The sequence below is a fragment of the Nelusetta ayraudi genome, unplaced genomic scaffold (assembly GCF_046127955.1).
Source record: "Nelusetta ayraudi isolate G7.1 ecotype Tasmania unplaced genomic scaffold, CSIRO-AGI_Nayr_v1 ptg000134l, whole genome shotgun sequence".
Taxonomy (NCBI): Eukaryota; Metazoa; Chordata; class Actinopteri; order Tetraodontiformes; family Monacanthidae; genus Nelusetta; species Nelusetta ayraudi.
Genome location: NW_027466184.1, coordinates 1031667 through 1055495, shown reverse-complemented (window position 1 = coordinate 1055495; position 23829 = coordinate 1031667). Strand labels below are relative to the sequence as shown.

Sequence of the window (23829 nt, the reverse complement as noted above, 5' to 3'; positions counted from 1 at the left end):
GGGGAAGTATTTCATTAAATTTGCAGTTTCCAAATTTAATTTTTTTATTAAATTTAAATTTAATTTAAATTTAATTTTTTTTATTTCAATTTTTAAAAATGTACTTCAAATTTTCCTTTTTCTTTTTAAACGTGATAGACTTTAAAAGATAGGCCGAAAAAAAAAACTTTTACAAGTTTACAAATTTCGTATTGCAAGTTGGGAAAGAAGAAAGAAAAAAAAAGCTAAAAAAAAAAACAAAAAAAAAAAAACAACAACAAACAAGCAAGAGGAGATGGGCGTAGCCACGCCTCCTACCTGTTGAGGTAGACTCTCTTCTCGGTGAACTGGCCCTGGCCGTGCTCGGGGTCATCGTACGGCTCGTTCTGCACCACCTCCACTCCCTCGCCCTGATCGCTCTGCTCGTGGCTGTGCTTGCTGATCATGTACAGTTGGCCGATGCGATACTGCAAAGACAGACAGACAGACAGACAGACAATCAATCAATTAATCAGGCTGATAGTGATTCGTCATCCTCCTCCTAAATAAGAAAAAAAAGAGCACCTGCAAATGTTTTTCGGTCAGATAAAAAAGTTGCTAGCACGAGTCGCTAACGAGGCCCAGTTCCAGCTTGTTGGTTTCTCCCCCGTCTCTCTCTCTCTCTCTCTCACCCCCCCCCCCCCCCCCCCCCCCCCGCTGTCGCCCCCTCACTCTCTTTCCAATCAGAAGTGTGACAGGACAGTGTGGGACGGTGATGGATGTTCTGGCTGCCGTCAGACTGGGATCGGACCTCGAAGCGTCTCTGGTGGAAACGTCTGCCAAGGCGTCCAGCCGGCGCTCCGAGCAGAAGGGTCGCAGATTTCCTGGCTCATCCCAGCGAGCGTTGGGTTTCCCTGCCGCATATGTCCAGGTTTTAATGAGGCCGTCGCGACGTTCGCAACGCTCATCATCTCATTCTCATCCTTTTCTATTCCTCCGACTCACCAACCACAGAGTGCTTTATTTCTGTTTTACTTTTGCAGAAAATCTCAATCAGCAGTCGGGCTCGTGTTACACTTCCGCCAAAACCTTTCCTGGACAAAAAGAAAAACACACTGTATGTTTTAAAAAAAAAGGCTCAGGCTAGCAGTTGTCCTGCTTCTCCTGCAGCCATCGAGACTCTTCAGGGTCACTGAGATGGATTTCTTTGGATTCAAAAAAAGCAGGTGCCAGCAGAAAAAGCTGTGTGTGTGTGTGTGTGTGTGTGTGTGTGTGTGTGTGTGTGTGTGTGTGTGTGTGTGTGTGTGTGTGTGTGTGTGCGCGTGCGTGTACAGGCGACCAATCATAAATAAGCCTTCAGACCAAAAACCTACCAAACCAGCCCTTTAAAGCAGGGGTCCCAAAACTACGGCCCGCGGGCCACATCCGGCCCGCTGCGTGTCTCTGTCCGGCCCGCGTGAAGGCAGTCATAATCCCCGGGGACCACTGCTTTAAAGGGTCTTTTCGCTCCTGCTAATAACATGAAAACCCACTACAGTGCACACAGGTGAGTGAACGAGGCAGATTTCTGTTTGTCTGTTTGAAGGTTCAGCAGGTTCAATCAACCCAACTAGAGACACGGACGGGATTTAAACCCTCCACTCCGTTAAACCCCTGCTTGAAACCATCATTTGTCCAAAAATAAAACTCTCTCGATTTAAGTGCACGATGCTTAGCCCTCTGTTTGCGGCCCAGCACTTTCTGTGGATGGATGGACGGATGGCATCCTGCAAGTGATTGTAAGTAAAGAACCGCAAAGCGAGTCAAGTTTTAATTAGGCGGCTCTGCAGTTTGCCGACAGGCTCCGAACCTCTGAGGAGCGTCAACAGTTTAATCGTCCCTGTGATTCTCTCCTGCTCCTCCAGCCTCAAAGTCAAACCCCATTAAAAGCCGGGAAAAGCCTCACTCCACATCAGCTAAGCTGCCATTCACACTCCAGCAACATTTTTCAATTTTTCAGCCCAGTTCATTTTCATCCAATTTATTCTTTCACTCCCTATCAAGTCTTCTTTTCTTTCTTTTTTTCACAATCACGGCGGCAGCCAGAGCCAGAGTGCTGTTATTTCACCCTCCACCTGCATTAATGGCAGTTGTTGAGAGCTCCAGCGCGGCTGCCGGGCCTCTAAAAGTTCTGGACAACGAGTCTGAGCGGCAGCAGCAACTGCAGCGGCAGCCAGACACTGTTACTGCACTTCCTGCTTTCAGGGAGGAAGACGGCGAGAAACCAACAGCCTGGCAGCAGAAGTTGATTTTACAGACACAAAAAAAGAACTGAAACTGGTTTACAAGCTTGCACCACTAACCGGGTTGAGATAATAGATGAAGTTAAGCGAGAGAGCGGCGGCGCGGCTAACGGCTAACCGGCCAATCACAGCGGCCCGCTTGTGGCACGTAGCATTAGCGTCCCTGAGAAAAGGGCAGCGAATGGATTGAAACGCCGTCCTCAGAGTGCAGAGCCTCCAACTGGCTGCAGGTCGACTCAGGAGAAGGATTTTCTTTTAATATTTGTGATGTGCAATTTTCTTCATAGATTGCGTTCCAAATCAGAGATTTTTGTTTTGTTTTGTTTTTTAGAACCCACGCAGTCGGAGTCGGAGTCTCATCCAGCTGATTCAAATTTCAGGTGTTGCGCCTTTTTTTTTCGGTCATCACGCACACAGTTAGCCCTCCGTTTGACGCTCCTAGTCAAAAACTGATGCACCATCCACAAGAGGGGCAGAGCCAATGCCTGGCTGAAGGGGGCATTGCCAGTGTCGAAGAACGTGCTCCCTCTGTGAGGTCACAAAGGGCTGGCTGGCCGACCGATTGGTTGGGTAAATAAAAAAAATCATAGAACTTGTAGAGCTGCACAGTGAGGAGCTCATCACAAGGGGCTTTGTTAACTAAGAAAGCAAAGACACACACAAACACACACACGCACATACATACACACACACTTCCCTCTTCGGAGCACATTTAATCAAGCGGGTAGCAGCGAGCTGTGCTGCTCTCTGCAGATAAGATTATCCTTCAGCTGTAGGCCTTACAGTCAATAGGTGGACCAGGAGTGTAATTAGTGTGTGAGTGTGTGAAGGCAAAAGAGAGCGGGGGAGAGAGAGAGAGAGAGAGAGAGAGAGTGGGTTGAAAAAAGGGGGTGGGGGGGAGGAAAAATGAAGAGGGAGGAGATGCAGTGATAGCGGCTGAGTGTCGGGAAGACAAAGACTAAAACAGTCCTGGCTGCCAGCAACACAGGAAGTGATGGAGGGGGAAGCAGGAACCTCACCTGCCACGGTTTGTTTTGGACGGTGATGGAGAGTCAGGAAGTGAACTGAGAGATATTCAGTTTGACAGGAAGTGACAAAAAGAAAAGACATGAACCACGGCCACGTCTTTTCTCAGCGGACAAAGTTTTCAATCGTTATTCCTTCACTAGCTTTAGCGCTATAGCGCTACGCAACGGTGAGCTTGGTTAGGCGGTGGGTAGGGGTTGACGCAAGAAACCAAACAGAAACCCAGCAGGGACAAAACTGATTGGATGAACTGATGGGTTCACTGTGTCTTCACAAAATACATATTGTCATTAGCGTTGTGTCTTTTATAGCGGACACGACTATTTTCAGATGCTAATTTCGGAACCTTGATGTGTTTCGACGGTAGCGTCCGTCTTCCTCGGAAGGTCACCTGGGTGGATGTGTGTGACAATGATTGATACGACCCACCGTTCCCAGAGCTTCCACTGGGCCCTTCACAAGACGGACACGGCAGACGGAGCCAAAGTATTTCAGAAACCTTCCGTCTTCGGCCTATTCGATTTGGTTGAACGATGCTCCAAAGCCCAAAAAACGTTTGCAAACGGAGGTGTGTAAATGAATTACACGTCAACTTGTCTGACAGCGGCTGCGTCGGCCGCCGACGTGAAAACAAACCGTCCCAGAAATCCTCGGCGGCGACTCGAGCCGGCAGCCGTCAGCTGCCGCTAATGTAGGACAAAGTGGCGGCTGACCGAGGGCGCCACCTGGGTGCACGGCTCCTACAGCACACAAATATTCATCAGCCGAGCTGTTATTATTATTATTATTATTATTCATGGCATTGTCTCACACACACACACACACACACACACACACACTGTGCCAGTCAGTCAGACGGAGGGGAGACGAGACTTCCTACTGCTGCTGAGACATGGGGGGGGGGAAATAAAACACAATCAGAGCAACAACACTGCAACACACTGCAACAAAAATGAAACCGAGCACCATCCATGCACGGTGGATGCGACCTGCAGTTGCGAAATGTTGATTTCGTATTCGTATGGCAGCATTCCTGACGCGTGTTCAGCTTTCTGTGTGCTCCCCTGTTTATTAGTGTTCGTGCTGCTGTCAGTTAGGGGGCGAACATGTTGAGGTTTCCCTCTAAGAGGACGACAAGAGACCCCGGAAAGGTGTGCGTGCAGTGTGCTCAGGGCTGTGGGGATGTTTGGAGAGACGTGTGTGTCTGGGCGTGAGTTCAGGAGAAATCCAGTGTGCAAAATGTGTGGCGCAGTTTTACCGCTGCGCTCCAGTCTTTGTGGATCTGGCCCTGTGTTCTGTGTACCACCACTGCAAGGCATGTAGTCATGGACCCAATCTCACACACACACACACACACACACACACACCAGACTCCACAGGAAATAAGCCACTTTAAACAAAGACATTAGGCTCCTACACGACCTTTGAGGTCGCTGGGTGCATTTTGCAAAGCTTTCTGTCGTCGCCACTGACAGGTGTACACACCCACTGAGTGCGTTGCTGTTGTTGTTGTTGTTGTTGTTGTTGTTGTCGACTGAAGGCGACTCGACGACAACAAGCTGGCGGCGCCGGGGTCAAGGTCGAGCCGCGGAACTGGAAGAGAGTTGGAGGACTGCAGCTGCTGCAGGAGCGGCGAGAGTCACTGGACCCCAGCATGCCTGTGTGTGTGTGTGTGTGTGTGTGTGTGTGTGTGTGTGTGTGTGTGTGTGTGTGTGTGTGTGCGTCTAAGATGAAATATAGGATATTGCTAATGCTCATAAAGCATCTGCCCCCCCCAGCCCACACCTCCTCTCACCCACTGTTGATATATGGACCTTCCCAGTGAAGCCAAACACACACACACACACACACACACACACACACACACCAGCAGCAGCAGCACTGAAACGATCACTTCTCCGCAGCTGCTTCATCTTCCTCTGCACCACTTTTGTTTTCCTGCTTCTTCTTCTTCTTCTTCTTCTTCTTCTTCTCCTCCTCCTCCTCCGGAAACTCGCCGACGCACAACGACAGTAAAAACACCAACAATCAATAATCACTCTTTGAATTTGAAGGCGGCCAGAGGGAACGTTTGACGGCGTTGACTGTTCCCATCGTCAGATGGGGGAGCGACATGTCATTCACGTCGGGCAAAAAAAGAAAAGAAAAAAGAAAACTTTGTGTCCCTCCAGGTGTTTGCCTCCTCTTGATTGGCTCCTTGGCTCATCACCTCCACCACTTTCATTTTTTTTTTTTTTTTTCTGGAATCACCCTCTTTATTTTTGCAAAAATATTCATACTTGGCTCATCTGTTTATCACGACCTTTTGACCTTTCCCTGTTTATCACCTCTTCAGCCATATGGAGGAAAAAATAAATAAATAAAAACGAAAAAAACACAGCTGTGCTGCTAACAGCCTGCTGCCAGCTCTCCACCGAGGATGTGTTGCATCAGCAGAGTGTGTGTGTGCGTGCGCGCGTGTGTGTGTGTGTCTACTGTACTACAGTGGGGGAGGGGCTCGGCTCGGCTCGGCGACGCACCACAGCGAGGTCCGACTGAGCAAAACTGCAGTGAAAAGGTCAGAATGTGTGAAGGCAGCTTTGATGGGCGTGCGTGTGTGAGTGTGTGTGTGTGTGTGTGCGTGTGTGTGTCCACTACTACTGTACTATTTTTAGCATCCAGTTGAAGCTGCGACTTCATCCTACAGGAAGCGTGAACCTCTCCTCCCTCTCCTCCTCCTCCTCTTCCTCCTCTTCCTCCTCTTCCTCCTCCATGTTGCTCCTCCATCATTCTAAATGTCCCTTCGCCGACGTTCGCCGACAGCAATCTGTGGGAATGTGGGGGGATGTACTGCATTGAGGCTGGAGTCTGGGGGATGAAACGTTCAATGGGACCTCGAATGACTCACGCCGAACGAATCGCTTCATTGTTGGGTTTAGTGGCTCATCTAACGACCTTGTCTCATCGTCCTCGTCACGCTGGGACGTTTGCTACTTTCTGAGCGACTCACTCAGCCCAACTGGCGTGAAAGGTTGTTAGCTCCATTTCACCAGAAGCCGGTGAATTAAAAGACACTTGATAATTTGGCATTTGATCACGTCGGAGGAGAGGTTCAAAGAAAATCGAGCGCTGCCCTTCAACAAGCGGGCTGCTCTTTTAGTAGCGACAGGCTTTTCTTTTATCATGATTATCATTATTATTATTATTTTTTTTTTTTTTTGCTTGCGTGAGCCTGTGTTCTGTGTCGTGTATTTTTTTTCCTAACAATGAATTTAAATCAAATGAAGCCCCTTCTTATTCGCATCTAATTCAAGACGCAAACAGCACGGGGCCGTCTGACCACCGAGGGGCCGTCTGACCACCGACTTCAGGCCAGTTGGAACGCGGCCGTCGTATCGACTGTCTCGCCTCCTCTCGCCCAACTCACGCCGTCGTTTAGTTGGCTCTGCATAAATAAATCAGTAAATACATAAATAAACAAACACCCCACAGAGGCAAAACGGTGACTTCCTGTCGGAGCAGGAAGTCTGACCTTTTCCACGCACGGCGTCGCCAACTGGCCGTGAGCTCATGGAAAGAAAGAAAGAAAAAAAAAAAAAAACTCGGCACGCACACCATAACCTAATTCCTTTTTGCGCTTAACTCGAGCAAAATCTCCTGACTCGCGCGGCCGAAGCGGCAGGAAACTTTAGCTCGTGCGAACGGCCGGCCGGCCGGCCGGCCAGCTGCAGCCGCGGCCGAACCCAAATTGAGTTACGGTGTTGATGCCGCCGGTTCCGACGGTGCCTGATTTAGCGGCGCGATACGATCTGGTAACACTTAGACTGAGCCGCTGGCTGAGCCAACGAGGAGACGGAGCTACTTGACGTCCATTGGGGCCGTCGTTTAACAAACAGCAACACAGCAGCAGCAGCAGCAGCAGCAGCAGCAGCAGCAGCAGCAACTCAATCACACTCGGGCAAATGAGGAACGCTACGTTCAGTCAGTCAGTCACAGCAGGACTTGAACTTGTTACGCAAGACAAATCTTATTCATTTCTTTGTATAAGCAAACCTTTTTGCAAAGCAATTCATAAAATATGTCAAATAAGGAACAAAACTGCACATTCTTGCAGAACAAAAGAACAAATATGGTGCAAATGTCTTTTTTTATGTAAATAATGTCTGCGAGTACAATTAATCACACAAATAAAAAGTAGCAAAAGGGGATGTAGAGTGAAGTTTAGAGGCGTCTGTGTGAGGTCAGGTTAACCTGACCTTTGACCTTGACCAGACATTGACCATACCCCAGGGTCGCACTGCACACAATCTTGTTTGTTTTGTACACAAAATCAAAATGTCAGGTGTGTGTGTGTGTGTGTGTGTGTGTGTGTGTGTGTGTGTGTGTGGATGGAAGTCCTGAAAAAACAGTCATACAAACACGTGTGTGTGTGTGTGTGTGTGTGTGTGTGTGTGTGTGTGGATGGAAGTCCTCAAAAAACAGTCATACAGACACGTGTGTGTGTGTGTGTGTGTTTTTGTGTGCGCTCTTGACAGAGCGGCGCCCCCTGAAGGCCGATCTGCACGCTGCACCGAACAAGATCAATCAACTGTCTTTGTACGGCGCTGAATCACATCCAAAGGCGTCTCAAAGCGCAAAAGATGTGTCAAACGAACGAGACGCAGCGACACAGTGACGCTGTGAATCTTCAGAATTGTTTCAAAAATAACATTTTTAATTAAAATCGCCGCCGCATCATCCGCAAAAATAAAACAGGCCATGTTGGAGGAGGAGACGGAGGTTTGACTGACGTCTCCCACGTTGCCAGAGAAACGCCCGGATGGCGCTAATCCCTCTGAACCTCCGGCTCGCCGGATGATTTCATTCGTTGGAAAGACGGACGGAAAAAAAGAAAGGGAAAATTCCTTCACCGCAATCGGAAGAAAAAAAAAGTGAAATTATGTCACTGTTGATGTGTGGACCAAAACTTTGTCCGGAGCAGACGGCGGCACTTAAAAGTGAAAAAAACAAAAAAAACACAGTACACCTAGAGACACACACACACGCACGTGCACACACACACACACACACACACACACACACACACACACACACACACAGACACTTTGTGGCGCTACCAAGGCAACCGAAACAGAGAGAGCTAATAATAGTTGCAGCAGTGAGTCGACTCCGAGACATAAACTCACACTTGTGCACACAAACACACACACACACACACACACACACACACGCGCGCGCACTTTATCTTCGTCTTTCAACAATGATTTTCATGTCCTCCTGAGTTTGATAGAACGCAATTAATTAACCACGCGTTCCGTCAAGTGTTGTGATGATTCGCAGGTGAATCAGATTCCCGAACTGATTCAATGTTGCAGGTCCGTTCAATTCATCCGATCACTTTTTTTGTCTTGTTTTTTTACTTTTTGCAGAGACAATGTGAGTTTTTTTTCTGCCTCCTTCAGGATCAACAGCCGTCATCACCAAGTCGCCGTCTGACAGTGTCTGGAAACCTGCTGCTGAAGCCACACCACCAGGAGGCGCCAGCGGGTGAATTGCTTATGTTATGTAATTACGCAATTAAATGTGCAATTTAAGAAGCCATTAAAATGCAATTTTGTTTACATTTAAACACACACATAATTTTCTGACAATATATTTAATTTAATTAGTGATTTAAGTCGTGATAATCAACTTAGAAATCAATTTAGAAATCGTTGTTGAAGCAAAAATAAAATCTTGCTAACAGAAGCGGCTCAATAGCAACAACATTGTTTTGTTTTGGGTTTGTACCTCTAAATAAACCATAAAGCTACGCTGTGTTATATCACACGATTAGGCCCTTAATCCAGAGTGAATGTGGGTGTTTTGGCCTGAAACAGAAACAGAAAAAGAAACAGAAATGCAGCCGCTGAGTTCTTACGAGCCGACACGTTCAGCGGAATCTCGACACACAGACTGAGTCCCAAGGACCAGCCGCATTCCCGAGGAACATTCCAGAACGGCGTCAAAGCGCCCTGAAAACATACAGACACACACACACACACACACACACACACACACACATACAAGGGCCTGCACCATTGCATGCATTTTGGTTGTGAGAAGCCAACAAAAAAATGAAAAAAAAAACATTCAGCTCGACTGCAAACATCACAAAACCAAACAGCACTCATCCCTTCACCACATCCCTCATTGCGCGTGTGTGTGTGTGTGTGTGTGTGTGTCACACTTTTACCTCAAGATATTCACAACAAATTCAAATAGTTTCTGCATAGCAGCCGCTTTTAACGTTGGCACCAGCGACTCTGGCTGAAGCAGCTCTGTGTCCTCAGGAGCTGCTGCAGCCAGAACCTCCGAGGTTCTCTGAGGTTCTCAGCTTTGCAGCTCAGTCAGCACACTGGAGTTAAAGCAGCCGTGGAAGTGTTAGTCAATCAGCCTTGTCAGTCAGGTGCAGAATCCAGAACTCAACATGTGTCATCCATCACTGCAGGTTTGATATCGGTATTGGTATCTGAGATATCGGTCTTGGAATAGATAACATAGGTCTTCGTATCCGCGATATCGGTACTGGCATCTGTGACATCAAAATCTGTGATATTGGTTTTGGTACCTTTGATATCAGTCTTGGAATATATGATATTGGTCTCAGCATCTGTAATATCCGTATTGGTATCTGTGATATCGCCATCTGCGATATTGATATTAGTGTCTGGGTGTATGTGATATCCATATTGGTATATGTGATATTGAAATCTGTGATATTGGTATTGGTATCTGTGACATCAGTACTGGTATCTGTGATATTGGTATCAGTATCTGTGATAAAATTATTGATATCTACAATATTAGTATTAGTGTCTGTGATACCAGTACTGGTATCTGTGATATTTTTATTAGTATTTGTGATATCAGTATTGGTATTTGTGATATCCAAATCTGCAATATTGGTATTGGTATCTGTGATATCAGTCTTTGTATATGTTATATCGGTACTGGTATGGGTGATATTGGTACTGGTATGGGTGATATCAGTACCGATGTCACATATACCGAGACTGATATATGTGAGGAGGGGAGTGACAGGGGCGCGGCGTTCACGTGACTGAACACGACCATCTGATGACAAGATCGCATGAGATGCAGTGCTCAAATGACCTTTGACCTCCGACTGCCGCATCAAAAAAAAACCCTGGGGAAAGCAGCATAAACAACCAATGACAAGCTAGATACGACACAGTCGGCTGCACAGAGGCTGCAAGAACAGCACAAGTCAGCAGTTCCTTCAAGTGTGTGTGTGTGTGTGTGTTTGTGTGTGTGTGTGTGTGTGTGTGTGTGTGTGTGTGTGTGCAAGTGTGTGTGCAAGTGTGTGTGCAAGTGTGTGTGTAGAGGGGAGGTGGAGCCACTTCATCTTTAACCTTTAATCTAATTTAATCAGTTTGCCTTTAAAAAAAAACACACACGCAGACAAAATGACACAAAATGAGAAAAAGCAACACTGACGGAGGAAACGTGGCCGGATGTGGGGAAAAAATTCTGTCACCCCTCCATCATCCCACAAGAGGGTTTTTTCTTTATCGCAACAAATTAGAAATGAAGGAAATTAAAAACACAAAAATAGCCACATTTAACTTGAGAAGTTGTGCTCGTAGTTTTGGTAGTAGTTGTGTTGGTAGTTGTGTTAGTTCTTGCAGCCGAGTGATGGACGCATGAATTCACGCAGGCACCTGAACCTCCCGGCTGCTCCGCTGCACAACCAAAAAGCCATACAAACTGAAAATTTAATTTCAAAAGAAATTGTATTTTCTCAAAATTTGCTAGAAACTTTCTCAACCTGCTATTTTCACACAAGCGACTTCAACAACAATTGGTTAACAACAATTGGTTAACAACGATGTTAACGCTGCAAGAGCACGTCCGCGAGGTTGGTAAAAAAAAAAAAAAAAAAAAAGAATTCCAGCAGCAGGCGTTGATATTCTCCTCCAGTCTCCTCAGGCTGTTAAAAAAAAAAAAAGTGCAGCAGCACCAGCGAGCCAAACGGCATTGTGGCTGCTGGCCTGCAGGGGGCGGGGCTGAGTGGGGAGGACACGTCCAACTGTCGGGATAAAAAGTTCTGTCCCGCTGCCTCGGAAACAGAAGAAACGGAGGCTTCGGAGCGCCGAGCCAACCGAGCCGAGGGGCGAACGGAAATAAAAGGAGGCCTGAAGGGGGAAGAGGGGGAGTGAGGGGGGGGGGGTGCTCGTTAGCTTTGCTAATCAAAGCTTCTTTTTTTCAGCCCCCCCTTCCTACTCCCCCCCCCCCTCTTGTGGATTCTCTTGGAAGCGACTAATGGAGGCTCACCGGTGCAAACAGGGTGAGAGGTGAAGGGCCACAAAGAGAGAAGCCCAGCAGGAGGATCTGATAATGTGTCCAAGAACAAGCAGGAGACAGCAATACACACACACACACACACGCACACGCACGCACACACACACACACACACACACACGCGCACACACACACACACGGACCTTGAGGCAGCCAAATGAAGGGCAGTCAGCAGGGCTGCACTGTGTGAGGAATGCAGCAACAGCGGCAACAGGAGGATTTTTGTTCGCGTAGCACTCGTCTCCCGTCAGCAGCAACAGCTCCTCCTCCGTCTCCTCGGACTGCAGCCGCCGCTCCGGGAACCTTTACCAGCGTCTTTTAAAGGCCCCCCGGAAATAAAACACTGCTGTGTGGTGTTCAGAACATTGCAACGTGTGGGTTTGAACCTGCCGTGATGTCACCAAAGGGACAGGTGCGGCCACACACACACACACACACACACACACACACACACACACACACACACACACACACACACACACACCTTTGTCCCTGAGAAGCAGCAACTTTGGAGAATTTTTTGGGGAAAAGCAAATTCATTGCAAAATTGAGCAGATGTTACAAGTAGACATAAAAAAAAAACTAAAAAAGCAGCGTGTCTGCAGGTTTTGCTGGTACCCGGCAGCAGATGTTGTGTCCGTCGGACGCAGCGGTCTGACAGGAGTGTTTCATTGAAGCTCTCAAGTACCTCGACGCCTGCAGGTCGAGCAATAAAGGTCCTCGAGGGGAGCGACTTCTGCAGGCCGTGTGCGTGTGCGCGTGTGCGCGTGTGTGTGTGTATGCGTGTGTGACCACGGTTTGCACCTCTGTCCGCTAACCGTGGTTCCGTTACAGTTGCGTCGCTCACTGGATTGAAAATGCCACGCGAGAACAGACCTCTGCCACTCGAGCTAACGAACGCCAGCCAGCGAGATACGAGCCGTGTCGCAGTCTTGCACAGTTAAGGTTGCGGATCATATTTTGGCCGTACAAATTGCATAACTGCAACATTCTACTCGTTGGCTACGACAACACATTTTGAATGAATGAGGCAGTGGGTGCACATTGTGACGCGCATTTTGGTTTATGTGTGCCGCAACACCAACAACTGTCACCTTCGCGTTCTGTACCGTCGATCTGTACTGTCTTGTCGATTATTAGCAGTTGTGAGTTTGAAAAGCAGAAATTAGAAAACTTCAAATTGTACTCAAGCAAATCGAGTGAGCTGCCTCATTTCTCCACTTTTTCATACAGAAGCAGATTTAAAAAAAAAATAGATGGACTAAATAGGAGTGGTGGGACTTCACTTAAAAAAGTAATCGGATAAATGATGGCCCTTGCAACCAATGGCCCTGCAACCAGGAGGTTTTAAGTCACTGGGCGTGGTGCTAACGGAAGGTTTTTGGTAATGGCGAATGAAAAAAAACCTAAAGAACGCAAAGTGATTTTGTTTTCGTACCCACAGAATATCCATAGATCAATAAGGCTCTTGGTCCCAGTTAATAACCATCTTGCACCGCCGTATTTCTAAGGAAGCCTGGTGTGGACAATCCAGCTGCATGACGGCGCATTTCATAGTCAGGGTGAACGCTAGCGTCCTCAAATAAACCAACGAAGAAGAAGAAGAGGTGGACGAGGGTTTGTGCACAGGTATCTGTAGTTCACTGGCAAGCTTGGTGAAGGGAGGGTGAGCACTGAAATCTAACTTGATGTCGCTGCTTATTCTCAAAATCTCCAAACATTACACACTGGACCTGAAGTGTTTATGAGGCAAAACAAAAGAGCGGAAACACCTCCAGCTGGAAACAGAAGCTTTTCTGTCCAACAATCCATTTCTACTTCTCGTCCCCGGACTTGGTTTTGTTTTTTGTATTGTCTTTTCTTTTTTCTTTTTTCAGATTTAATTTGCTGCTGCACAATGTGATTGTTTTTGCGCCGCTTTGTTGTGTCTTTTTAATTGCTTGACAACGAGAGTTTCAGTGCTTAAGTCCTTGACCTTCCGTGGCTAAATAATAAACGAGCCACGTTTCCATAACAGCGTCGCTCGGGGCTGTCGTTTTCAAAACATGAGAACCAGACAGGTGACGGCAGAGGAGGGAAACTCCTCAAGCAGATTATTTGAAAAATAGAGGTACGCATACATCTATATTCAAATATTTCTGCCTCAAAGTCCTCAAAAAAAAGAAAATCTGTATTCAATTTCAAATGTAAATTCTCGCTGATCCATCGAGAAAATCAGACCTTTTTTTTAAAAGTGAATATGAGGGCCAAAGGGAAACAAGATCCATGGCCAGGAAACAGAACTCAGGAAAAATATGACATGATATATGTGTAAAACGTGCTTTAATGTCTATTGAAAATGAACCCAAACAAAGTTCCAACAAAACATGCCTTTGAAGCCCCACAGCATTTAGCTCTTTATTGAAATGACTCTTAAAACACTGGAAATAACTGAAATATTTTCTTCAAGTTCGGCAGGCCAGGTTAAAAAGCTTAATGGGCCGCATATGGCCCCCAGGCCATAGTTTGCCAATGCCTGCACTAGGCGGTCAAAAGTTGAGAACAATTTTGGGACTCGATTCAATATTTGAAATTTCTTTTTCTCGAATTTTCACATTTTATAAGCACAAGTACCTGTCGAAAAAGTTCTGTGAATATCTTGCGTTTCTGAAATATCAAAACTTTGTTTTCTTGAAAGTTTCCCCAACCAGCTCATTGATGTCGCCTCCGACTATAAAAAGTGAAGTTAATCAGGTCAAACCACTTTCTCCCGTCCCACCACGGGACGAGTGTACCCGAAATGTCTTTCACAGCAAGCAAAAGGCAGATTTTTCCATGACGCTGATCAAACCGTCCCGTTTTGTAACTGTTAAAATAAAAGGATCGCTCCGCTCAGGTCTGAGCGACACGACGTCAGAACGGCCATAATAACTTCAACGTTCAGCCTGAATTGAGGAGAAAATATGGAACCTCCTGACTTGTTATTTTCAGGTTATTGTCATACTTTATCAGAAGTTACGACCCCACCGACTGACAGCCACAGGGCTTCTTCTCACTGACGATCGCACAAGGAATCATAACCAACTTTACGAGGCCAAAAGTTTATTTTCTGGCAACAATTTCAGATTTTCCACACAAAAAAACAACAACAACTTCCTGCTGCATCAGGATCCCGGATCCTTCGTCCTCTTTCCCTCCTAAAGTTTCCGCTTTCCATACATGTTCACTCAGCAAAGCCGAGGAGAGGCCGCGGGGGAGGGCCGGGGGGCGGAGGGAGAGTGGTATTTTGGGGTAAACAAACACACACGGAACTCGACATTCCGGCCCAGTGTGAGTCTCGGCCCTCTGGATCACTTCTCAGCTCCCTGAACCGACGCCTGCGTCATCCGTCCGCAAACATGCAGGTTTGAAAAAAAAAAAAATCCATGAGTCTCTGCAGAAGCAGCAATGACTTCCATTAGTTCCCCATCAGGTTTCTTCTTCTTCTTCTTCTTCTTCTTCTTCTTCGTCTTCTTCTTCCGTTGGTCGATCCATCGGTCATAAGCAAGAAATTGATCCAGTCCAGACTACGTGTTGATTTCATGTTTTACAAGAGAGCAGGGGACTTGGATTTCTTTTTTTAGTTAAATGTGGACTTTTAATGGTGCGTTGTGCGCAGTGACAGAGGGGGAATTATTTTTTAGTGACGCGCTTATGTAAAAGTTTTATTTGTTTATTTATTTATGTATCTATTTATTTAGTTTGATTGATGAATGTAAATAACAGCGGCAATTAAATGTTATTTTTCAAAATCAATTCTTCTTCTTCTTCTTCTTCTTCACTCGGAGGTCGACCCTGTTGACCTCCCCGTAGTCGCCTTTTCGTTCTCCTTTCGCTGCGTGAATGCACTGACGACGGTGTCTATCGAGGGCACGAGGGGAGCCCCCCGTCTCATCTCTTATATAATACTTAATTGTTGATTTTGGATTCTTTTACAAGCAAAGCAAGATGGTAAAAAAAAAACCTGCATGCTCACAAACATTTTTTGTTTCCAACGTTTGTTTAAGAATGTTAGCTTTAGCATCAGGCGCTACCGCAGGCCACATCAGGCTTTGCTTTGGTTTGTTCGTACCTCTGTTCATTCAAGATTTATTAGAAAATGAAAGAGCACCGTTATGAATTGAAAAAGCCTGTTACGCAAATTGATGGGTTTTTTTGTTTGTTTTTTTTGAGGGGTTTCCTGAGGTCGGAATCAGCAAGAAGTCGACGGTGTGCCTTTAGAAAAGCAGGACGACACGCTGAGGCAACCGCAGCTCCACTAGCCTGAAAACAGCTAAAACAACAGAGGGATAAAAAAAAATATATATATATATATATATATATATATATATATATATATATATATTGCACTGAACATTTTTTTATTATCAGAGAAAACACAAAGAGCATGAGGGGCCTGGAGGCAGATGGACGGGGGAAGAAGAAGAGGCTGATTCTTGCAAACTGGATTCTCTTCCTGCGGTCTAAACTTGGTGCCAGCAGCAGTTTTATCCGAGTCCACAGAAGAAAAGACCCGGCTCGGATTGTTAATGGACTTGCAGCTATTCTGGCCTTTTTGGCGGAAATCGCACTTTTATCCCGAATGGAGATCACGAACGACAACATTTCCAACCAAGTGGAAGTGTTTGAGAGAAGACCCCGCCCACCGCCGCTTCTCCCAGCATCCCACTGCTGCTGCTGCTGCTGCTGCTACTGCTGCTGCTGCTGCTGGTGACCTCCAGGAACTGGAGCTTGGGCTACCTGGACACAGCAGATTCAGGGTTCAGCGATTTGTTCGCTCTGGTCATGTGATCCAAAGACACATGGACCTAGGGTTGGGTTAAAAATATCGCTATTTTCAATATTTATCGATAGACGTTTAGAAACCATAATCGATACTTAAATCCCAGTATCGATATTTTAAAATGCAATACCCGTTCAGTCTTTTTGTTTGGTTAACACCTTCAGTCTCGCGTGGTTTAGTGCCTCGCGCGCCGTTATCGCAGCTGGAAATGCTGGAGCGCTTTGTCTGTGTGCAAGTGCCAGAGATGAATTTCAATTTAATGTGTATTAAGTGGACAATAAAGTTCTTCTTATCTTATCACAGCAGCGCTGCTCTCTCGTGAAGTGCGCCGGAATGAACGAGACCTCTGGCTGACGCGACAGTGGCAGACGATGTCGTGAAAGCTCTCCAACCAGTGAAAATACACTGGGGTGTGCATGTAAGTGTACCTCATACACAATGTGTAGCTGTATGTACGCAAAGCCAATGCAATGAATCAAAGACGCTATCCATTACTTGTTGTCTTTTTCAAGATAGGAGGCACTAAAAGAGACACTTTATTAAGTCCTCTGCCCATCTTATCCCCAGAGGCCTGTGAAGACACCTTCCCCAGGTTGACTACAATCTTGACGGAAGCTGCTCATCTGGAGCAAGTGGATGCATCCGATCTAAGTTAATGAGTTTTATTGTACATTACTACTGTATTTGTACACACACACACACACACACACACACACACAGACAGGCACGCACAATTAATTTATTATCCTGATCATGAATATTTATCTTTGCTTGTGCTGTTTCTGCACAGCAGGAAGACAACTCCGTTGCTGCTGATGCTGCTAATGCTGCTGATCCTCCCCCAAACAAAGAGGTCCAAAGAGGCTCCTTCTGCACTCATGTCTCTCCTGGGTCCAGCCTACAAGCTAAAACCACCAGCTGCACTAGTGAGAAGCGCAGAGGCTGAAGTGAAAGGATAGAGAGAAGCAGACCCTCTCTCACTCTCTGAGAATCCACTGAGCTGGTGGGTGAAGCATGAGGAGAGTTACCCCTCGTCTCGCTGGCCAAGCAAAGCGCTATCTTTGTGGGCCAGGGATCAGTGTACCTTCAGAGGGGGTATTTTCAACTCTTGGTGACGTAAGTACAGCCAAAAGGAGCTGCCTCACTCCAGAACATGTTGATCAGCTGCTGTTCCTGCAGAGAAATCTTACGGTACCCAGCAAGTGGCGATGAAGGGGCCTTGGTGTCATGCACTTTACAACTGGGTTTAGATTGTCCAGATGTTTTTAGACAACCGAGCTTTGTTTTAAATGCACTTTAGCACTACAGCGTTGTGAGACAATCACTGCAGTGTTTGTATGTTTAGTGTCCATGGATCTGGGTCTAGGTCTGGCCTGGCCTGGTGTGGTGTGGTCTGACCTTGGTCTAGGTCTTTCAATAAAAAGCACATGTTGCATAACTATTTGTTTAATGGTCAGTTCTTTCTTAATGTAAATATTAATACTTAATTATGCCCCATGTTAGAGGGTTGCTTATGCAAATGAATTTACAGCATTAGCTCTTTGAGAACCTCTTCCATGACCAAAGCAAAATTGGTGTTATAGCTAAATATTGTTGGAATCCGACATTTAACATCGTGCATCATATCATGTTGTGCTATTATATTGGTAACAATACATTTATATGTTGGAATTATTATACTGAGTTGAATGTATAAATGTATTGAATGTTACTACTGTATATGTAGTGCTTTGGTGTATATTTGCCGATCATGACCAGTGCCCTGGGGGTGTTGAAAACCTTGTGAGCAACGACTGTGTAACACATTAGGTCTCGGGTCGCGAAGGCAATTCCTTCAGCGGACCACTCTCTGGTCACCCCAGGTCACTGGTCGTGAGGCTGAATGCGTTACACAGTCTTTGCTCACAAGGTTTTCAACGACCCCCAGGGCACTGGTCATGATCGGCAAATATACACCAAAGCACTACATGTAGCAACGTTAAATACATTTATACACACAACTCAATGTAATAACTCCAACATATAAATGTAATGTGAGCAATATAATAGCACAATATGACATGATGCATGATGTCAAATGTCTCATTCCAACAATATCAACATTGAATTGTACGGTATCGGGAGGTCAGTGGCGATGCACAGCTCAACGACGACCTCAAAGTGTTTTTTTAAGAGAGGAGAAAACGACTAATTTAGTTGTGACGCAACAACCTGAAAACAAGCACTCACGCACTCACACACCCTCTTGATTTCACGTTGCATCACAAGCTTCTCGTGCTGATTTTAATGCCTCCTCTCTCTGATAAGGCTCCTTGACGTTGACCACTGGCGGCCCATTAGCGGCAGGTTTATGGCCCTCGGTGGTCGGCGGTTCCTTCCTGGCGCTGCAAACAAGCAGCGACGCAGCAGTTGCCCGGCATCAACGTTTGCAAAACACGTCAGTGCCTTCACTGTTTGCATTTGTGCCGCGTCAGCGGTAGAAGGAAACGCTCCCCTCCAACACCGCCCACTCCCACACACAGCCACACACACACACACACACACACACACACAAAAAGCGGGCCACTTTCGCGTAGAATTCTCGGCCCTCGTCAGCAGATTCCGCCAGAGACAGGCCGCATCGATGACCTTCTGATGTCCTTGATGACACGTTTTTCTGTTTGTATTTCTTTCCACATTGTGAAATCATGAAACCGAGTCGGAGAAAACCTGGTGCTGCAACCTCCTGACAAGGCTGTTCTTTTATTGTAGTTAGAAATTGAAAAAGAAAAAAAAAAAAAATATATATATATATATATATATATATATATATATATACATATATATATATATATATATATATATACATACACGTATATACATATATATATATATATATATGTACATACATATGCATATATATATATTTATGTGTATGTATGTATACTTATATTTTTAGACATATATATATTTATATATATATATATATATATATATATATACATATAAATATATACTATTTTAATAGTTGACTAGTCACCATTGAAATGATTAGTCGACTAATCTGAGAATTATTACATTTTTCTTAAATTTAGCATGAGGTTGCTTTAACTATGTGGCAGATGATAACTAACACAAGAAAGATGGGTACAGAAGCGTATTGCATTCACTTGGCAAATAAAAAAAATCTCGTTTTTTCAGTGTAATTATTTATATTTTCCGTGCTATTTTTTTTCTGCCCTGTTTTCCCGAGGTTAGAGAGCATCGGAAACAATTGCATGCATTCTTTTCTTGAGCGCTGGATATAATGGAAGCCAACATGGCCAGCTTGTTCAGTTCAATCAAATTCTATTTTGACATGGGTTTGAGACACTGGGAAATAGTCCTGTCTTTAAGTGACATAGATGGCATTACAATAAAGTTTATCAACTTTACGTAGGCATCTGAGGACTTTGCGGTTGTTTCGAAGGAAAGCCCATTCAGATATTCTCGACATTGCAGCGTTTCTTCGGGATCAATTTGATAAATATGGCATGCTCCATGGATACAAAGTGATGCATTTGAAGTGCATTCAGACTGGTTACGTGTCACCACCGTAGAGCACATCCATGCCTTAGAGTCACGTGTCTGTTTTCTCGTGGGATTTGAAAAAAAAAAAAAAAAAAAGAAAAAAAACAGGGCGGGAAAATTAGCACGAAAAACTGGTCTGGAAAAAAAATTGCACGAAAAACAGAAATAATTACACTGAAAAACAGATATATTTTTTTTATTTGCCAAGTGAATGCAATAGACGCCATTACACACGTGCGACTCTCGGCAGAGATTGTAATGAAGTGAGATGGCTCACTGTACCGGAAAAAGAACACGTCTGGCGACCAATGTTGACAAAGGAATTCATTGTCGACTATATTTTCATTATCGATTTTTGTCGACAACGTCAACAAATCGTTGCAGCCCTCCTGCGCAACGCAGCAAATTCAGCACAAGACCGGGCAGGCAGCACAGGAAGTCAATCAAACAGAAACTTCTGGTTGATTTTGAATGTGAAAAACAGAAAACCCCTCAGTTTTAAGGGTGGATCGGGTTTCATGGAACAGCGACACGCAGCACTTCCAGAAGAGATCGCAAGCTTCCGAAAAAAAAAAATCCAGCATCGCCTCCGACTGTTCAGCGGAACTCGATACAGCGGAGGCAGCTGAGCAGGTCGGGGTTGAGGAGGTGACGCACAGCATCACTCACACTTCCATCAGCGAGAAGAAGCTCGACCTGGGGGTGTGTGTGTGTGTGTGTGTTCCTTTCTTTACATTAACGCTTTTTGTAACACACCGACACATCAGGAAAAATTAGTCAACAGCCCACCAGTGAATTCCAGGATTTGTGGCTCAAGGCATTTAAAAAAAAGAAGAAAAAAAAAAAAATATATATATATATATATACACATATATATCCAGAGAGAGAAATATGTGGGATGGAAGTGATTCATCTACTTTCAAAGACATGAAAAAAAACGCGCGCACACACACGCACACGCACACACACACACACACACACACACACGAAAAAGAAACGCGTGTGGGAAGCGATCAGCAGCATGTCAACACCAGAGAAAGCGGAACATTTTAGGGGGTCAGAAAGCAACGAGGAAGACGGCCGATGTAGGAAGAATCACGGCAGCGGAAAAAATGAAAACAAATGGTGAGATAGCGAGGGAGAGCAGGAAGGTGGATGTACACAGGTCATACTTGTCGTGATTGGTTCCTCTTAGTCTCCACTGGGTGCGGGGTAAAAAAAAAAAATGTTTCAGATTTTCTCCAACGAAAAAAAAATGTCTTCTTATAAATTACTGCATAAACAAAACAACCAAAAAAAAGCAAATTCTGTTACTAGCGAGTGATTTTTAGGTCAGGGTTTTTGGTTTTTTGTTTCTCCAGGGGCAGAGGGTGAAGCTGGACTCTAAAGCCGAGCGGCCAGCATGCTAAGAGCCCCTTAAGTCTTTTTAAAGAGCAGCTACATCTGCACACTGTTTGCCTTTCCACGGCTGTAAAACCTGGAAAGTGAAGTGAGGGTAAACTAAAGCTGGAGGGGAGAGAGAGAGTGAGAGAGAGAGAGTGAGAGAGAGTGAGAGACTTGAACGTGAATTAATCAAATAAATGTCGGGTAAAAGTGCTTTCCACTCGAAATGACTGGCAGCGCTCTTCAGGATGTTGTAGTTATGGAAACTGGGTGGCGCTGCCGAGCTTTATTTAGCAAAACCTTCACACGTAGCCAGTGTTTGACAGCCGAGGGACAATTTCTGTTGAGTAACCGTCAATTCGGTGTGACTGAACCTCTTTCAGGCGGTCAAAGGTATCACAAGCCCCAACAGCCAGAACGTAGTCAGCAGACATTGACGAGACGACTCGGAAGAACAGAACAGATCAAAAATAACTCTGCAAATGCAGCCTAATGGTCTTTATACCTGAATTTGGGAATACCAAGCCGAGGAGAGCCAACGCACTCAGAGGGCCCCTTGAGAAATGGATGATGGAGTTTTTTTTTTTTCCTTCCTCTTAATCCCTCCACATTTAATCGACTGCCTGGAGGCTGCGAGCGTCATCAGATTAAGGTCCATATACCGCAATACAATACTCCGGACACTGGGTTGACATGCACAGTAGCTACAGGGACAGAAATACTGCGGTGACGTACAAAATCATAGTGTTGTTGGTGACCCACTGCAAAAACTCCCAACGGACTCTTGTTTTTTTGTTGTGCCCCACCTCCAATTCACCACACATTGTCCTTGGTTGTGTCTTTTCTGGTTGCAGTCGAACCAAATTCATTTAGCTGCGATAGAAGTGCAACCTTTTCTGGCATATCCCTTCACGTGGGAAAAGAGGACCAGCGCCGAACAAAGGCTCAAAAAGTGAACCGGGAACCAGACTGGACCGCTGTGAGTGTCGTGCTAACCACGAGGGAAGCAGTGAGAGAGGTTCGACCCAGCCTCATGGGTTCAGGTAGCAGCGACAACTTTGGCGGGCTGGAGTATTCCCTCCGACATGGACTGGAAGGCTGATTCTCTTCTGTACTCGCAGTCAACAATGGCATCCAGTGAAGAGGTTTCATGGTACACCAACTCGTCCTTTATAGAATCCGCCAGCCAGAGCGGATGGAACTCTGCAGCTCAGGTTGAAGCGTTCTTGCGTTCTTGCTAACTCAGGTTGGCTGGGAAGAAGTCCAAAAACCTTGCAAAGCTTCCCTGCAAAGGCAGACAAACTCTGGCAGGCAGGAGATTGACACTCCCACTCAGCAGTTCCCCACAAATGAGCACGACCAGACACACGATTGATGGCGAAAGCTCCCTTGGCTAGCTCGGTGGAGAAGCTGCGTGGTTGTAGAGTGAAGAGCTGAGTGCAGTTTGTGATGAAAGGACCGCAGGTCTCAGGATCTGCACTGTACGTTCTGGCAGAACCGACGGATTGGATCACTCGCCGGAGGACACTAGCCCCTGGGGCTGCTCGGCTAACGCTGACAACGCTGTGGTCCGTCTGGCCTGGCTGAGGTGACTAGCAGGCTGAGGAGATCGGCTCTTCATGGCGCTGAAGGGTGTGCTCAATCCTCTCCAATCTGTCAAGTGGAGAGGGATTGCTGCTCCCTGAATCCATTGGTTGGCCAGATCGTACTTTCACGTGGCCGCAGCAGCAGAACGCTACGTTTGGTTGCAGATGCTGCTCACGGTAATCAGAACCAGGGAAACAGGCTGAGACGAAGTCCAGGTCAGGCGAGGGATCAAAATTCCAGGGATCAGGCGGAGCGAGGGGATCAATGCCAGAATGAGTTGTAACCAGGTGATCGGTCTAAGGCCAAGGCAGGCAGGCAGGCAGGCAGGCACGAGGACAAACTGGGTCGGCACCGGGGAGTCAGTCCAGAGGTAAGTGCTAGAAAGGCTAGCATGTGTGCAAAGACGATCTGGCAAAGAGTGACTGCTGAGTTGGGGCTTGAGAGAGTTGGAGCTGATTGCAGCTGATGAGCTACAGGTGTGTAGATTGCAGACTGGGAACAGGTGTGGCAATCAGCCAAGGAGGTTGTGTCAGCATGGAGGTTGTGACACACACACACACACACACACAGACAAACATATAGACACACACATTAAAACACTCGCACACCCAAGCACAGACTCGCACACATGCACGCACATCTGTACACTCATGCGCACGCACACATACACATTCATTGCCTTACTTATTTGGTGGTTATCTTTTTTTGGATGTGTATTGATCTTATTCTTTTTGCTCATTAGTTAATCTGTTTATTATTTGAATTAGCACATTATTTGATAATTAACTATGCAAATTAATATCTGTTTTTTTTTTTACACAGTACTTGTATTGTTGCCGGTTGCTTTCTCTATCCCTCTCGGTCCCCTCTCAACCCCCCCCCCCCCCAGACCTTCTTTGC

General features: G+C 45.9%; 1 protein-coding gene across 2 annotated transcripts in view; it reads right to left on the bottom strand.

Annotated features, from left to right (window-relative positions):
- The window catches only part of LOC142904880 (cytoplasmic phosphatidylinositol transfer protein 1-like), a 52106-nt gene that overhangs the window by 17419 nt on the left and 10858 nt on the right, over positions 1 to 23829 (bottom strand). For both annotated transcript variants that reach the window (XM_076051256.1, XM_076051255.1), the window contains exon 2: positions 298 to 446. In XM_076051256.1, coding sequence (XP_075907371.1) covers positions 298 to 446 — 149 coding nt within the window. The remainder of the gene's footprint in view (positions 1 to 297; positions 447 to 23829) is intronic.